Genomic DNA, 18,908 nt, shown 5'->3' with positions numbered 1-18,908 from the left:
GGTGGGGAGAAATGCAGGAAAAAAGAGCCAAGACTGGGAAAACACTTGGGTTTGACTTTCACAAGTAAAGAAAATAAGGAAGAGTGTTTCAACACCCATGCCCAGCCCAGACATTAATCTCTGTACTTTCATTTTATCCAGAAAAAGTCTGTGATGAGATCACCAAAGTTGTGGGACTGGCCCAGCCCCGCATTGCACACCGTACTCAAATGCCGTACACAGATGCTGTCATTCATGAAGTACAGCGATTTGCTAACATTCTGCCCACAAGCTTACCCCATGCGACAACCACAAACGTTACATTTAAAAATTACTATATCCCAAAGGTAAGGGCTCAAGAAAGGAAGGTGAAGGGAGAGAGGTGTCAGATGGTTGCAACCACAGATGTGCTGAGATAAACTGATAAAGACAATCCTAGCTTGCCTTTCCTGCCTTCCTCGCTCCTTGGTATCTTTCCTTCCACTTTCCTTCTGGCTCTGCCTCCCTCCTTCCTCACCATTCAACAAAATGGATCTATGCATATATGTGTAATAATATAGATGACAATCATTCTCTGAAACTTTGTAAGATATTTTAGGTTATAGTTGAGAAAAATAGGGCTCAGAGAAGTTAAGCCATTTCAGGAATGACAGGTTTGTCTGCAAGGCAGCCAAAATTCCAAGTAAGCCGTAACCTTCAGAGCCCTGTTCTTCTGCCATGCAGGCCTCTCTCCAGCAGCACCTCCATGCTTCACTTCTGTCCTCACACAGAACCATGCATGTATATGCCCTCTGCTTCCCAATGTGAAAACATCTAGATGTAACCCTCTAATTTCCATGGTAAGCTGGGGAAATGTGTATATGTATGTAGCACTAGCTCTTTTCCTTGATATCTAGTCTGTTCACTGCTTCTGGGCCCATTTCTACATGAATCCACAGAGTCACTGGGTATGTGAACCCTGACCACATTATTATCACTTCCTATCCTTCAATCACCTGTGAACCAGGAAACATGTTCATCTGTGGAGCTTCACTTCTTGGTACACATTAAACACAAGGTAGGGCTGAATTAACCAGATGAGCAATGAAATAGAAAACCAAATACAATGTTGTGTCAGTCATCTCGATTTATCTCACTAAAATCACTGAGACAACAAATTAACTTAGAAGATAAATGGTTTATCTTTTGGTAGTTCAAGTCCAAGATCAGTCAGCCCCATTGGTTTGGACCTCTGGTGCTAAAAGGAGTGCTTATTGGAGCAAGCAGTTACACCTCAAGCCAGAAATAGAGAAAGACCAGGGTCCCCCAAATCCCCTTTGAGGGAATGTCCCCAGAGACCTAACAACCTCTCTCTAGGCTCCATTTCCTAGATGTTCCACCACTTCACCATAGCACCACCTTGGGGACTGAGCACTGAAGGTGGACATTTGGGAGATACTACTCACATTCAAACCACAGCAAATGTTAAAAAAAAAGTTAACATGACCCAAAATATGAACAAAAAACCAGTGAATGACCCTGTTGATTCATGTAGAGATGGACCCAGAAGCAGTGAACAGATTCAGTATCAAGGAAAAGAACTAGGGCTATGTGTGTGTATGTGTGTGTGTGTGTGTGTGTGTGTGTGTGTGTGTATTTTTTTTTTCCTTAGCTTACTAGTGGAAGTCAGGGATACATCTAGATGTCTGCACATCGGGAAATAAAGGCCATGTTTATGTTTCAGTTAATAGAGATGGGAACTTATTAACTTATTTCTAATTTATTTGCTGCAAGCCCAAGGTAGATGGCTAGAAATAAAATATTGTATTAAATAATGTATTTAAGCCAGGTGCCTTGGCACACGCCTGTAATCCCAGTGACTTTGGAGGCTGAGACAGGAGAATCGTGAGTTCAAAGCCAGCCTCAGAAACTTCGAGGCACTAAGCAACTCAGTGAGACCCTGTCTCTAAATAAAATACAAAATAGGGCTGAGGATGTGGCTCAGTGGTTGAGTACCCCTGAGTTCAATTCCCAGTACAAAAAAATAAATATATATGTATATGTATGTGTGTGTGTATATATATATACATATATTAATTTTAAAAGGTTTTGAAGTTATATAGAGATCTCACTGATAAAATATTGTATTTAAAAGGGTTTTGCAGTTATACAGTAACCTATCATGCCACCAGGTGTTAGGTCACTTAGTCTCAACAAGTCCCAATCTTCTCTTTGGTGAAATGGAAATAACATAGTCATTATAGGAAAAGAAAGTCAGTGTACAATGCCCAGGTATATCTAATCATACATGAATGCATGGATGGAGGAATGGATGAATGGATGGATGGATGAATAAGATAAGGAGGAAAAATTATAAAACAAAAATATTTTAAAGAAATTGTTAGCTGTTTGTGATTCAAATATACAGATATCACATGATAAAACAGATAATTAGAAGAAGATAAGAAGGTATTATCCAGCAGAAGATGGTAAATAGGTATTACAAAGCCTTTGATATAGCTGGCAAGATGAAGTAATGATTAGTGTCCATAACTTAGGGAAGGCTTGGGGGCAGGGTTGGGAGAGGAGCTGAACCCAGGGTCTTATGTAATAGGCAAACATTGTACCACTGAGCTATATCCCCAGTCCAGGGGTTTGTTTTTATCATTATTTCACTTTATTTATTTTAGTTCTCAGATTATCCTTTCCTGTGTCACAATTAAAATTGCTTTTTTGTAGAAAGTTATTTTACAGCATGTGGCAAGCTATGGAAGCCAGGAATCTCAATTTTGAGAAGATGTTTTGATGGGCTTGTTTGATTTAGCATTCACTCTCATAGTCCCTGAGGATAAGAGAGCAAACCTTCACTGAGACCCCAAACCTGCCAGGAACTCAGTCAGGTTCCTTGAAATATATCCTTTCATCTAAGGTTCACAATCCCAAATGAGGATTGTTTAATTCCCATCATACAGCATGTTATATAACATGCTGTGATCAAATAGCAACTACATGCTAAATAAGAGTTTGTTTCTAGTTCTCTTCCAAAGCTTTAATTTTTAGGGAGGTAGTGAATAAAATTTTGGTGAGTAAATAAACATTTCATATGGGCCCTGCCTGATGCTTCTCCACTTCTCCCTCTTCCATTTCCTTCCAGAACACACTGCATCTGAGAAATTGCCAACTGAGATCCTGATACACCTTTTGAGAGTCACTTTTCAGGAAGGAATTTAATCTCTTTCAATTAAAGCATTTTTATTTCTAGGGCACAGAGGTCATCACTTTGCTGACTTCAGTACTTCAGGATCCAACACAATGGGAAAAGCCACACACATTTAATCCTGAGCATTTCCTCAACTCCAAGGGAAAGTTTGTCAAGAGAGAAGCATTCATGCCCTTTTCAGTGGGTAAGGCATCTTATTTAAGAATGGTAGTCTGAAAAGTTGGGAGAGAATTTGCCCTCCTTGTTTTCAGACTATGCTAAGGTTTCATGCTTTTCTATGTGATAGTACATTCCAGAAACATGGAAGAGTGGAAACAACAGAGATTCTGTCCTTCCCTGACTTTAAATTAGCTGCAGGGTATTTAAGCATCAGAATGGCATATTTTTAGGGAACCCTTGCAGACTGCTTGTGACTGGGACCAGGTATAACTTCCAGAGTTTGAGGAAAGAATTAAACAGGGAATCAAGGGGCAACCCACTTCATCCCACCAGAAAAGTCTTGCATTAACAGGTAAATACCAGCATTTCTTTTTGGATTTCTTTGGGGTATGGGAGGGAGGAGATTTCCATCAGTGTAAATGTGTGATTTCCACTAGTGTAAATTCAAGGAATTCAGTGGAGTTACCCCCATAACTGTCTGGATTCCCAAAAGCCTGAAATTAATTCTTCTTTGTTCCTAGCAGAGTTTTGGCAACACTGCATCATGAGTCCTTAGTGAATCCTGGTCTTTCTACTTATATAAATCATGTCTTAGGTTCACCCAGACACCATTCAGTAAGCCACAGGCAGCAGCCACTTCAGTACTAGGCTTTCTTCACCCATGGAAAGTAAGTGGTGTGGAGATATGAAGCACAATCCATTCTCCTGATTTTTACACACACACACACACACACAATGATAAAGGAGAAAAATGTTGCATATAATGATGACAAATCAAAGGCAATAGCACATCTGGAACAAGAGTTAAAGGAAAGAAAAACAATTTACATATAGTTTGCAGTGTTATAAGCTCAATTTCTCTGAACACTTCCTTGTTTCTCTTTGTGGGGGAGGGGAGAGCTATGGAAAGATGGTCTCTGGAGGGCACTTTAACTACATCTAATTCTAAATCTGATGTTACAAAGAAAAGAGAAAAGGAATGATTGTATCACATATATAAAAGTTATTTCCAGACTCTCTTATCAGCTCTTGGACTTATTGCTGTTGAAATTTAGAAAGAAGGAATTATGTTCTCCTTCACACCCCTTTTACACTATGAAGAATTACTTTCACTCCTTCTCTTGAGCTACCATCAACATTGAATCCGGGCCTTCTCTAGCTTCTCATGTACCTGAGGCTGGAGGCTGCTTTAGACTGAAAGACAAGAAGCTAGCAGTGAAGTTTTTTGTAGTATGGCCTATTCTCAAAGTATTTTTCCCAATTTACTTAAAGAATTAGAATTTATTTACTGCTTTAACCAAAAAAAAAAAAATCCAAAAGTAGCAATACTATTTACTTATTTATTTTATTACTACTGTGATTAAGCCCAGAGGTGCTTTAATACTGAGTTATATCCCCAGTCCTTTTTATTTTTGAAGACAGGATCTCACAAAATTTCTGAGGCTGACCTGATCCTCCTGCAGCAGCCTTTCAAGTCCATGAGGTATTATAGGCGTGTGCCACTGCATCTGGCACAATATTATTTTTTATCATAGACAAACAAATGGAAATATTCTTAAAATATGATCATCATCAAACTGTCACCATATGAAAAAATAATATTATAAAACCACTTTGAGCCTCAACTTAGATGGTAAGATCTCTCCAAATCCCAAATTCCTCTATTTATGTTGAAGTCACTGTCTTCTCCCATTCATTTCTTACCAATTATTATGTATCTTAATAAGTTGTAAATCTTTTTCTCTGGAAGGTTTATTTGATCTGAATGTGTTTAATTGCCCTCCAAGATGGCTCCCAGTTTTGTATATAGCCCTTTTCTTGAAATACATAAAACCATACCATCTTTTCACCTATTTGTCTATATAAACTATCATAATACATGCTTTATTATGTTGGATAGCTAAGCTCTTATCAGGAAACCCAATAATGCTTAAACATGTGGTAAATCATTGATACCCTAAGTTGTTTTTAATCTATCATTCAGTTAGCACCACTCATTCGTGCATTCATTAGGAGCAGGTGGGAAGACCTAACCCAAGAATCTAGATTAGGTGTTCTTTCCACAGGTTCCCCATGTTTTATGATGCTGTTTTATCATTGCCTATTCACTTTCTGTATTTACCCACTATACAGAAAATCCCTTGAGAACAATAGTAGTGTCAGAGCCAAGCTCAATAACTATATCTTATGATATGTTTGTGATTTGGATAGTTAACTTTTACTTAATGGATGCTTCTAGGCAGAGAGATAATATTCATGATCTTTCACCCCTGAAAAATCTTTGCTTGTTACCAAAGTTTGTCTGTAAAGCCTAAATCCCAGAGATCCCATATAAACCAAAGCACTAATATGGGATACTTTCCTTTTGTGGTAAAATATCTACATTTTAATATTTTCCTGAGCTTTGAAATCCTCTGTGATTCAGAGCACTAGCACTTGTGATTTATATTCAATTAAAAAAGGAAAAAAAATATAACTGAACAACCCTACAAAATTTTACAAGCCATAAAGTAAGCAGCAGGTGTAGGCTTTAGAGACCTTGGGAGTAGACGTGAGAAGATCTACTTGGACCTTTTGAAGGACTGTAAACAGAAACTTTTAATAATGCTACATTTCAGTCAAATACACTGTTTTTGCTAAATAGGACAACCATAAAACTCATTAAACTTACACTGAACAAGATATATCATCCTCAGCACATGTTATGAAATGTATATTATCATTAAAATCCCAGTTATTCTCATAAAAACCTAACAAGAAAAATTCGTGTCCCAATTTTATTTCAGTTTTTAGACATTTTTTTCCAAATAATTCAGGTTTCAGAATAATAGCAACCAAGTCTCTCTTCTTGAAATCATCAGCAGATTTCAACATCATCACAATCAAGTCCTTACTCATACCTTTGGCATCAGAATCAAAATAAACTACCTCATACTCTGTTCTCTAGCCCAAGTCAAATTTCTTCCAGTCTTCAAAAGCATCAGATTCCCTTTCTTATCTTCCTCCGTCTTTGTCTGGCTAACTTTGCTAAAGTTCTCCTTCAAAGCATGAGCCCTCCTTGGTCCTCCAAGTCTCATTAGGTACCTATGTGTTCCATGACACATTTGGCTTTATCTTTTATGACATTTGTGTTTGTCAGGTTTTCATGGCTGTGACCAAAATACCCAACAAGAAAAACTTGGTGGAGGAAAGGTTTTTTTTTCTGGCTCAGAGTTTAAGAGGTTCAGTTGATGGTCAGCCTACTCCATGGCTCTGGGACCAAGATAAGGCAGAACATTATTGCAGAAGGGCAGGGCTGAGAAGTGCTTCTGGGCTCATGGTGGCCAGGAAGCAGAGAGAGAAGGGAGTAAGGGGCCACAGGAAAGATGATCCCTTCTAAGGCATGCACCCAGTGACCTACCTTCTTGAGCTACATGCCATCTTCCTACAGCCCAGTTAGTCCATTACCACCCAGTCAGTCCATTCAAACTAGCATAAACTGATTATGATTAGGTTATGGCTCTCTCAAGCCAATCATTTCAACTCCAAACATTCCTGCATTCACACAGGAGTTTGTGGGGGGGACACCTCATATCCAAACCCTTACAAAAATTTGCAGATCAAAATGTTAATGTTTAATAGCATTTTTTCTCTAAAGGAGCTTAAAAGGTAAATCTGGCATTTGTACTTAACCTTGTATCTCCAGGGTTTAAACGAGGAGACAGGGCTGATGAGGCTCAGAAGAGGTTAAATGACAGTTCCACACAGTTCTGTTCTTGTCTCTGTCCAGATTGTTTTTCAGATTTTTTTCTGTCTTGTAACCCTCCAACATGTCCATCTCTGCAGGTAACCGGAAGTGTGTTGGTGAGTCGCTGGCTAGGATGGAGCTATTCCTTTTTTTCACCAGCCTCATGCAGAAGTTCACTTTCCAGCCGCCCCACGGAGTTTCCCATCTGGACCTGGACCTCACTCCGGATATTGGCTTCACCACAAGACCAATGCCTCATAAGATATGTGCTCTGCTCAGGGTCTAAGCTCTTTCAGCTTCAGTTAGTGTTATCTTGTTATATTCAGTTAGTGCTATCTTGTGGTCATTAGCATAGACATCCCTTCCCTGCATTTTACCAGCCATGTTATTCTGCCAAACACTTAGGAATTACTTAAGCCATTTGCCACACCCTCATATAGGTTTCTCTTGTCAGATCAGATTAAGTTTCCTGTGCTAACTGCTGTAGAGGAAACCTTCCTAATGCCATTGTTCAAGACAATAAATGAACAGAACACTTGACAAAAAACAACCTCCACTTAGTGCTCTTGGTTTTTTTCCTTTAAAGGTGACACTGACCTGATCCTCCAAGGCATAAGTGACTCTAGTTATTGCCTATCAAAAGTCAGAATTGGTGTTGGTGTGAAGGGGAATGTATAAAAATTTGACCCGGAAGACCCATAACTTTATCAAAACTGCTATGAAGAAAATTCAGTTCCACTGAGGATCACACTAAACATAAGGCTTGGTTTCATTCTGTGACTAAACAACAACAACAACAACAACAACAACAAAATAACAGAAGTTAGTAATGGATAATTGTATGAGTACAGACAGCTTGCTGCTCCTGGCATTATTGGAATGTGAAGAGGCCCCACTCATGTTCACTGTTCAAGTCCCAGTGAATCATGGGCAGGAGGCCGTGACTGCAAGAGAAGGAAAAGATTGTCGGTTCCCCTGAAACACAAGATACTTTTAACTTTTATAAAGTCTAGTGTACTTATCCATCATCAATACAAGTACGCATTCCCTGCTTCTATCTGATTTCTGTCAAATTAAAAATCATACTGGGAAGCAGGGCACAGTGCATACCTGCTAGGTAACTTAGGAAGCTGAGGCTGGAGAATTGAAAGTTTGAGGCCAGTCTAGGCAATATAGTGAAACCCACTCTCAAAATACAAAGGGCTGAGGATGTAGCTCAGTGTCAAAGCTCCCCTGGGTTCAATTTCCAATACCAATAATTTTTTTAATAAAAAAAAACATACTGGGAAAGATTAACAATCAAAGATGACATTTTTAAAGGATATCATAATAGGCTAAAACTTAGTTGGAGCTAAGCTCTACTGAAGAGTTGAAAGACGATTTAGCAGTAGGGTTAGCAATGGAAAAATACTAGAAGTTAAGAGGGAGTTTGATCAATAGGATGTGTTCAGCACACAGAGCTATTCCTGATTTTACAAATAATTCTATGATCAGACCATCTTACATCTCAAAGGGAAAGAATTAATGAAAAATTTCTCAAAGACTCCAAGAACAGGGCCTCGTCAGCAGGAAAACTGCCTACAGTTGAGTAAGGCTGAGAGGAATGTTAGGCCGTAAAAGTCATCCCCAATCCATCATTTTCCACAAAACATTTTTGAGTAAGTCAAATGGGTAATACTTAGGTGCCCTGACTTTCCAATGAACTAAATTAAATGTTTTTATAATAAAGAAATTATATCTACTAAACTTAATTTTTTGCCTGAATACACTTGCATTTTTTCAGTTGTACTTATAATTGGTGTTCAAAATTATTTCAGTTAGCCAGGTGTGGTGGTGCACACCTGTAATCATGCACACCTGTAATCCCAGAGACAAGAAGCCGAGGCTGGAGGATGGAAAGTACAAAACCAGCCTACACAATTTAGCAAGATCCTGTCTCAAGATAAAATAAATAAATAAATAAATAACAGTTGGGGATAAAACTTCATGGTAGATGGCCCTGAGTTTAGTCCCTAGTAGCAAAAAAAAAAAAAAAAAAAAAAAAAAAAAAAAAAAAAAAAAAAAAAATTATATTAATTCTGAATCCAAAGTTAAAATTAATTAATGAACTTCTTTCTCTTCCATAGGGAATAATAGAAACAGCTTTGATTAGAGATCAGAAAATCTAAGTTTTAGTTACAGCACTGTCAGCCCTCCATTTTTATGACTTCGTGATTAAATATTGGCAGAGGCACACATGGTGTGTCTGTTACCAGAAGCAGATGAGAAAATAATGATTAGTCACCATCAGAAAGAGAAACAAATAACTTTGAACCTTTGGTGAGAATCTGATATAACATCATTTAATGTACATAATTGTGAAGTAGTGACCAAGTAAACTTTAATAAAACTGAAATGTTTGCAAAAGAAGCAACTAAATTTTACTACTCACATAATGTTTTATTTACTTAATTAACTCTTTAATTTTAAAATAATTAACAATAAAAAAGAATAAATTTTATGTTAAAGATATATCAAATCAGTAATTTACTGGTGAACTCAATTGGCACTTAAAAACAAAATATTACATTTAATTGTTTCTGTATTGTAAATTTTGCATGCCATAGTTACATAGACTGTCATACAATAGCTGTGTTGTTTATTTTGAATCTACTCTTGAAATGCAGAAATAGAGAAAGGTTGGAGACATAAAGTGAATTCAAAGCCCACTTGAAAGATTGTAAACTCTTGGGAATTTACTGTTAAACGCAGATAGCTGAGTCTGTGTGTGTATAATTATGTTGCAGAGAGATGGACAGTAAGACAGAGGTACTGGGGGACAACAATGAGACTTCTTTAAGCATTCACACAAAAAGAAAAAGTAAAGGAAAATTAAAATATACTGATTTGAGGCTTATATCCTTGTGATTAAAATTCAAACAACAATCGAAGGTTTTTTAGAATTTAGATCAACAATAGATTTTTTTTGACCAGGAGAAAAGTATGTTATCATAAAACACATAGTAATAATAAAAAGCAGATATTTAGTCTGGCTTTATCATTGTTTGAAAATGTCTAAAGATAATGCACTACTTACTGTTTATTCTTTGGGAATCTCCATCCCCTTCAATTGCCTAAACCTTGGCATCCAACTGAATATAAGTCAGAATACCCTTTCTTCCTCTCCAACATAACACCCAAAGAGGAGAATTATGACCGATTTTATTACAAGATTATCTCATTATAAATTTGTATATTTTTTCAGTCTGTTGGGATGGTAAGACTATAACCTGAATCCTTATAAGGTCCAGGATCTGGGTCAACACTGAGGCTGGCTGGGAAGTCCATGGATATGCTCTGGGCTTCTGAGACAAGGATACAGGTTGTAGGAGAATCCTTAAAGAAGTTGACAGCATTCAGAAGCCCTCCCTGGGAAGTTCTCTGATACCCCCTATATTGCTTACTCCTTTCCCAAGTAAGTTGAATTCAGGGTTTTAAATCATACCTACTTTTATAGTAATCTCAAAACAAGTTCAAAGTCATAAAGCAGAACATATATCTGAGGATTATCCAATGGGCATACAAAGCAGCTTTAACATTCAGAGTTTTGAGCCAGAGGGAAGTTATGCTGTTTTAAGATTAAGTTTACTGCCCTATAACTTCAGTGGCCACTGGATAATGCCCCATGCCTAGGTAGACTCTATGCGGGCCTTACATCAGGTCCAGTAAGGTGGCACTAATCCTTTGGACAGTATTTTGGGTGCTAACAGACAGGATATCAAGGCATACTTCACTTCCATAAAGAAATGACTTGCAATGCGATGATCTGAATGTTTCTAAGCAATTATGTGTAATGTGGTCATGTCAAAGAAGAATTCTGTGACTAAATCTCCCAGAATTCTGTAACTGAGTCTTCTGGTTTCTAATGATAACTTCAAGATTGTTCTAAAATTAATGCAAATGAAAGTGTAGCTGTTTAGTAGACAGTATGCTATGCGTTTGCAAGGCCCTGGGTTCCAAACCTAGTGCATGTGAATGTACATTCAGACATGCACAAACACACACACACACACATACACACAAAGTTAGAGAAAGGCTGAATCTATAAATGGACAATGGCCAGAGCAGATATGTTAACATTTGAAAAAAGAAAGAAAAGAGACTTAATAAAAATTCTGGCTTAAGTTTGATATTCTTGTGTTATAAATCTTCTGCTCTTTGTCATTAAAGACTAAAGTTTGGTTTAGAGGAAAATGAAGTAAACAATAACAACCTTAATATTATAAATAATAATAATGGTTAATTTTGAGTATTTATTTTATGCCAGGCACTGTTCAAAGTATTTTTCATTTAACTTAATCCTAGAAAACATACCCTATGAGGTTGACACTATTTACTGCAAAATGCCAACCTACAACTTTTTTGGCAACTAGCCTAAGAAGCCAAATTACAGCCTTTGCAGGAATCAGTCCAAAAGAGCAAAACCTGGTCAATGACTGTCAGCATTCCTGTGGTTTTGCACCCTTCCAACTCAAGACTTGCCTGAGAAAAAACTCTAAATCAATCATAAAAGGAGCTGAGATTGAACCCAATATCATTACCATCTGCCCTTCTAGATATTTGGCCTCCAGCTTCCTCATGCCAATAGGATTCCATCAGTCCTCACTCAAAATGCTTTTTTTTTTTTTTTCACTATTGTAGAAGAAAAAATTTCACAGGACAGAGGTAAGCAAAGGGAGACTTTACTCAAGACTGTTAGGTCTGTGGCAGCGACTTGGTGGCGGCTTAGTGGCAACTTAGAACAAAGCAGCCCGAGCTGCTTTAAACATCAATCAGATGCCAGCGGAAACGCCTGTCAATCAGCCAGATCTCCCGACCAACACCTGTCAATCAGCAGGACCCCCTGGCCAATCCTGGAGTTCAGCCAACTCCCCTGACCAACTCCAAGGGGGCAAGGGACCCTAGAGACACCTTTTCTTGTCCCAAGCCCTTCCCTTCCTGCTGTAAGCCCCATAAAAGTCCAGTCCGGTTGAGCTTCCAGGCGGTTTCTCCTCAGACCCTTCCCTTGTCCCCTCTGTGGGTCTGATATCTCAATAAAGCCTGTTCAGCGGCCCTTTTAAATCTGCCTCCTTTGGTTGCTGCCTGCCCAGCCTGATCTGACAAAGACTATGCCGTTAGGGAAGAGAAACCGAACTCAATTCCTTTGAAATAAATGATGGGAGAGTTTTTAAGCAGCGGGTTAAATTAATGAGAAAGTAGGAGGTTGGCTAATGTGGTTAGGCCATCTGTATTTGCTAATTGACACTTGTAAACTCTTTCTCTTCCACAAACACTGGGGATTTGGAGCCCTAACTTCTTTAATGATTACATTTCAAAGGATGGCTCCTAAGCCCCAGAGAAAGACAGTCCTGAGTTGTAAAACTGGCAGGCAGCTAGGGACCCACAGAGAACATTAATATTGGCTAATTTGGGCTGGAGATATGGCTCAAGTAGTAGTGTGCTCGCCTGGCATGCGTGAGGCACTGGGTTCAATCCTCAGCACACATAAAGATAAAATAAAGATACTGTGTCCACCTAAAGCTAAATATAGATAGATAGATAGATAGATAGATAGATAGATAGATAGATAGATAGATATAGATATAGATATATTTAAAAAAATGGCAAGTTTTCTAAAGCTCTAAGAAAAGAAAGGTTAGGGCCTACAGCTGCAAGAAACCTATCTGAAGTTTCATCAAGCCAAGGGAATAAGAGGTTCTTCCACTGACCCCGGCCTTTGCTTCCTAGCTAACTACAGGCATAGGAGGCAAGCCAGCTATACCATACCAAGTTCAGGACACACAGCTTCTGTTCTATTTTTATGAAGTCTGTACTCTCCTCAATCGGAGTTTGATTTAAATTCAATTCCTTGCTTTGAATATAACCAAGTCTCATGTTTTGTTGGCAATTGTTGACTGCATAATACCTAATAACCAATCATAACTCTCTCAAAGTAATCTGGACTGTGTTTGCTTATCTTCATCTAGAAAAGTAAATTAACAAAGATTTGCCCTCCCTAATTAAAGAGCGAAGTCCTGTCTGTGGTTTTGGAGATGTCAGGGTGTTCAAGAGTCACAGCCCTTTGTTTTCTTACCTGTTAGTTGATTCAAATTCAGTCTCCACCTTTACCCCACCCCCTCACAATGCATCAAGAGTAGCTCACAGGTCCTGACTCAGCCTGCAGACCTGTTGCAATTGAGCTGTCTTTAAGACTTCCTGCCCTTCCTCCCCTAGGGGGTTTTGGAGAACATATTATTTTACATTCTTAGATAATGAAGGAACTATGTTTCTGAAATAGTTTAAAATCCAGTAATCAATCAACGGTTCATTAGGAACACTTTAGAATAAGAAGGCTCTTTAAACAGACATAACATGCTTTTTAGAAAGCCTTTTGCCAATTTAAAAAGTCCCTATATACTATATTTGACTTTTACTACAAAGTTTAAATGTTTCCACAATTCTACAAACTATTATTGCCATGGCACTGCTAATTATTAGTAGGAAATAGAGAAATAATAAAGTTTTCTTAGTTTTGATAAGTAACAAAGTTAAGACTCAGAACTAAGGATGAAGGATATGTCAAATCTTGTCAAATTTTAATTTGAATTATCAGAGATCTTTTCAAAATACTAAATCTGACTCAGTGGATCTGGAGTGGGCCTGAGATTTTGCATATATAAAATTTCTTTGAGATGCTCACTGTTGTTGGTTCACAAACCATACCTTGTATATGTTAGTTCATGTGAAGACCATACCCAGAAAAGTAAAACTATTTAGTTTATGCTAGAATAGCATACATATGTATACAAATAAAAATAGATTGAAATAAAACCATAATGAAAACATACCAAATATTACAAAAGTTTTAGAATCATGGGAAAACTTTGGTTTTCTTTTCTTTTTTGTTTTTTTCAGTCCTAAAATTAAATCCAGAGGTACTCTACCACAGAGCTACATCCCCATTCCTTTTTATTTATTTTTAGATAGGGCCTTGCTAAATGGGGGAGTCTGGCCTCAAATTTACGGTCAATTCTGCTACAGCCTCCAAGTGGTGGGATTACAGACCTTCTCCACTGCTCCCAGTTTTTGTTTTGTTTTCTTTCTTTCTTTCCTTATTTATTTACTTATTGGCAACAGGGATTGATTGAACCCAGGGGTGCTTAACCACTGAGCCACATCCCCAGCCCTTTTTGTTTTTACATTTTATTTAGAAACAGGATCTTACTGAGTTGCTTAGGATCTCTAAGTTGCTGAGGCTGGCTTTGAACTCTCAATCATCCTGCCCCAGACTCCTAAACCAATGGGTTTACAGGTGTGTGCCATTGTGCCAGGCCTTTTTTATTCTGTTTTTCTTTTTCCTCATTAAATAGTATTCATCAAATTTTTGGCATGAGTAAACTTTTAATAGAAAGCTCTTTCTTCCTTCTTGTTTTTTAAGTTTAAAAAACTTAAGCTTAAACATCAAATTTAAGCACCAAGCCACTGGTGATGTCCTCCAACAAGAATAAAAGCTGCAGTCCAGTAATGACTATCCAAAGTGACAAAGACTGTAGAAAAGGGTTTTGAGAGAGGTGGACATTTGCCTGATCCATGGTGATCATGTGACTGTGATCAAATGGCCAAGTGGCTTCTGGAAGTTTTTGATGCAATTCATCCACCTAATACAATTTTAAGTGAGGAGAATTTTCTTTGAGGTGGAGGTAAGATCAAAGAGCCAAGACCCAGCCATTCTGAGAGATTTCTTAGCATTGAGGATAAGTTTCACTTTGGATGCACTCTCAGGACACTTGTGAATGGGAAGTTTCCTCAGGTTCCCTGCACACATGACAATAGCCTTCTGCCAGGATCAGGAAATCTGTAAAACAAATTCAACAGAACTTCAACTTACTGCTATTTTGTTGGCAATGAGACATCTGTCCTAAAGGAATTCTATGAACAGTTTGCAGGCAGTCAACAGGGAGGTTGGATAATTGTTTTAAAAATATTATTTCACTTAATGAAGATAAAATTAATTCAAAAATACTTGGATTAAAGTATTAATTAAACTTTAAAAATACATTTTTGACAGAATATTTTTTTAAGAACGATTTGTGTCTATTCTGCCTTTTATAGATGACAGGACATCAGATTTTAAATTCCAGAGAGAAAACAAGGTAACACAACAGGCCCTGAAGAAAATATTCAAAGCTCCTATCTGCCAAGAACTGTTTTTCAACCTTTTCAAAGACTTTGCCAAGCAGTCTGCACCTTAGTCCTTTAAGCCTTTGCATGAGTCCTTACACAAGCTGCAGACATGCTTCTAAGGAATTTAAGGAATGTACTTATTGATCTGTTAAGTTTGGGGAGAACGTAGAAATAAATACAGGAATGAGAAGAAAATCTTAGTAAAAACCACAGGTTTGGTTTTCACTAGATTTTTTTGTGTTTTATGCGTTCTGCTCTTTGTTATTAAATAAAAAACTGAAGCCTGGTTAGAGTGAAAAGTGAGCTAAATAACAACCACACTAGCAATAATCACTAGCTTTTAAGCATCTGTTGTATGCTAGGCAGTATTAAGTATTTTCATTTAACTTAATCCTAGAAAAAAGTTTATGACACTACTTATTATCCCCATTTAACAAACAAGCCGGAGAGGCACATGAAGATTAGGCATTTTGCCCAAGGTTATACAGTTAGTAACAGGAAGCCAGTTCTAAGCCCAACCCAACTCTTGAACTCCAGAGTTTACCTCCTGAGAGAAGTCAACCAAATTTTAAAAGTTTTTGTTTTATTTTTGGTTTAAATCCAATGCTCGATCACCTGGCACATGGGATAACTCAACAAATTCAGGTATAATATTTACCTGCCAAAGTTAGTCTTACATAGGAGGCAGGTATCGATGCTAGAGGAAAAAAATTCATTTTAAGAGGCCAATATTCCCTTTTCTGCCTACTAGACAGTTTTGAACATAAGCCCAGGTGCTGAATTCCTTTCTTAACCCGGGTTTCAAAGGCCTGAAAAGGGTAGAGATGATTAGGCTTCAAAGACATCAGGTAATTCTAGTTCTTTTCATAACCATAAGTTAGAAAACTCATAATGTCCACAGTCATCTTTTGACCTCTAGAAATAAGTCTTTCTAAAGGTCATCCCAACCTTTTGGGAGGGAGATGATCACATTCTTTGTCGGTTTGGTAAGCACATGCAATTACTCGTTGATTGACCTACACAGGCAACAGTGTGACTTCTAAGCCAAAGTTGGCTCATCTGTAAAACAGTGACCTTATTTATCTTGCCTGCATGGAGGCAAGAGGTGCATCAGATGATCTTTTGAGGGCATTTCAAACTCTAAATGAAAATTGAGGGCAAATGGGAAGGCCTGGAGTCTGAGGTTCCTGCACTGCTCAACCATTTACCCTTCAAAAGCCAGAGACCCACACTTTTGTTAATTGTCCCTTACAACCAACAACTCCTTCAATAGCAACAAGGTAAAGCAGAGTTCCAAACAGGGCCACATTCTAAAGAGTTAGCAAAGATGGATTTTAATAACAAAAGGGAATACATAAAATAAGGAAAACAATTTGTTTCAATAGCACCAGAAAAGAAGTATTATGGATCTATTCTTGACTACAAATCTTACTAATAATGAGCTATGGACAAGAATAAGTTATACAATCATCTTATGGCACATTACATATAGTATTTCTATCTACTTTTAGATTGGATGATTTATATGCTGTATTTTTAACATTAAAATAATTTTTAAAAATCCAAATTAAAGGTATTTGACTGGACTAACTTATATATTGTTTGGGGAAAAGCCCTATTTAAATGGCATTTACCTTTAAAGCTCAATTTTCGATTCCCCCCTTCTTTTCCTAGCTCCTCTCTTTTTCTTCTTAACACTGAAATATGGAGGGGTGGGGGATGAAGACTTGTACATCAGAAGAGGGTAACAAGAAAAATTTTGCTATATTTGATGCTTCATTTTATGTTTACTTTTAAAAATTTAATGTTCTTTTTCAGCTTTTAAAACAAGTCCCCGCCCCTCCACCCACCCACCCAACCACCTATGAACTTCCCGGGAGCAGACCTCAAACTTCACTTCAGCTTTCAGGCCTTAAAGGGGAGGCGAAGGTGGCACAAAAAAAAGAGCTATTGCAAAACGCGAATTAAAAATTTTCTTATTTCGAAGCTCCCGCATTCTGCCAATTTGAAAATACCTTCTATCGATCTCAATGACTTAGGTCCCTACAACCTCACGGTACTTCAGCCACAGAGGTCCTGCAGTTTACAGATCTTCAAGCTAGTTTGGCCGCCCACTGCCTCCATGCAGCGCAGCTCCCGCCAGCCTCTTACAAGTTTCTTTCCATCGGTTAATTGCAAGTTGAGCCCCCGGAACAGCATTTTCGTTCAAGGATTATCGCTCATCCACCAGACCAGAACATTCCTCAGGCTCCTCTGCGCAGTGTAATCTCCTCTGGAATCAGGTCCTCGCTGGCGGTGAAAACATCCTCTATCCCCTGCGTGGACGCCGGGTGCCTCAGGGGTTCAGGAGGGCCTGGGGTTCGACAGGGGTCCCGAAGTCTCACTCTCTGTTGGTGCGAAAAGTGACCGCGGTCATGCAGTGCTCCTCGGTCCTCGTGGTCATGCGACCCTTCGTCCATGCAGTCTGCAGCACTTCTTGCGTCGCCTGATAATCCACGACCCGCACAAGCACAGATTTGGGTGGCGCTGCAGGGTCTCGAGGGTGGGCTCCAGAAGGAGCGATAATTCGCCTGCCAGAAATTCTCTTTTGTCCTTGAAAGAGAGAAGAGCACTCGGGTTCCTGGTCGTGGTCCTCTCCGCTCGCCTGGGGAAGATCCTCCTCACCGGCCACCTCCTCTCCGCCTGCAGGGTTCGCTTGAGTCCCCAACCACCTTTCTGGGTGCAGAAGAAAGAGCACTTTCTCTCGCACCCAGGACTCACAATCCAAATTCTCTCTGGCTGGCAGTCGGAGGGCTGGACCTGCAGACCTGTAGTCCTGGGAGCCGCCCAGGCTTCCGCTGGCCACCGCCGGTGCGGGATCCCGGGCGCCAGGAGCCAGGGGAGTCTCGCGCCCCACCTCGCACAGAGAGGACCCGGGGTCCCGCTGGGTGCGGGGGCAGTCCGTAAAAGGCACAAACCCCTGGGATTCCGGGGTCCCCATCCTGGCAGGAGGATCATTCATGCGTTGGTTCTTTCACCAGTTCGTGCAGGAAACTCCTACTGCTCTCGGAAAAGCGCGGGACTGGCAGGCCCTGGGTGTGGCCTCCGAGGCCAGTCCGCGACTCCCGCCCCAGGAGAGCTGGGTTGGCTAAGGCCAGTTTGTCTCTGAACCCCGCCTTCTCTCCTTGAGGATTTCTAGCCAGATGACTGACTTCAGGTCCCGGTGACTTTTCCTTTCTACCCTGTCCTTAGCCTTGCTCCTTTTGTCACATCTTTGTTTCTAACCCCTATGACTTCTCAGCTCTACTCTATTTCCCCACCCACCTTTCCTTTTTCTACAGTGCTAAAGTGCAAAGGACGCCTTTCCAAGGCGCCTCCCACAAATGCTCAAAACAAAGTGCTTTCTTTCCAGGGATGCTCTTCCACGGGAAGAAACAGAACCAGGAAGTTTGTTTAGTTATCAGAGTTAATGAAAGTCTCCCCCCACCCCCGCAAAAAAAAAAAAAAAAAAAAAAAATCATGCCCACTTCAGATCAAATCCCACTGGGTTTCCAATGTAGATCAAAGGGTGAGACTGAAATGTTGAAGCTTTCAGTTTGTTCTTCCATTAAAATGCCAGCATCTGTGGGACAGTGGTCACTCCAGTCTTCATTATGATTATAA

At 39.2% G+C, this 18,908-nt stretch overlaps 1 protein-coding gene across 3 annotated transcripts; it reads right to left on the bottom strand.

The window, feature by feature from the left end:
* Window positions 1-6,902: 6,902 nt before the first annotated feature.
* On the bottom strand, window positions 6,903-18,690 carry LOC308650595 (uncharacterized protein C6orf141). Of its 3 annotated transcripts, none has more exons than XM_081296719.1 (2): window positions 17,282-18,690; window positions 6,903-8,008 (listed from the first exon to the last, which is right to left on the bottom strand). In XM_081296719.1, the coding sequence occupies exon 1, from the start codon at window positions 18,265-18,267 to the stop codon at window positions 17,647-17,649; it is 621 nt and encodes a 206-aa protein (XP_081152845.1). In that variant the 5' UTR covers window positions 18,268-18,690; the 3' UTR covers window positions 6,903-8,008; window positions 17,282-17,646. The 3 variants fall into 3 exon arrangements, with proteins under 3 accessions (XP_081152845.1, XP_081152843.1, XP_081152844.1); XM_081296717.1 differs by lacking the exon at window positions 6,903-8,008 and adding an exon at window positions 12,701-14,937 and having other exon boundaries at window positions 16,901-18,690; XM_081296718.1 differs by lacking the exon at window positions 6,903-8,008 and adding an exon at window positions 12,701-14,937.
* Between the last annotated feature and the right edge of the window lie 218 nt (window positions 18,691-18,908).

This window comes from Spermophilus citellus (assembly GCF_964194105.1).
Source record: "Spermophilus citellus genome assembly, chromosome: 5".
NCBI lineage: Eukaryota > Metazoa > Chordata > Mammalia > Rodentia > Sciuridae > Spermophilus > Spermophilus citellus.
The sequence above is the reverse complement of the archived record's forward strand: the minus strand, read 5'-3'. Positions and strand labels throughout refer to the sequence as shown.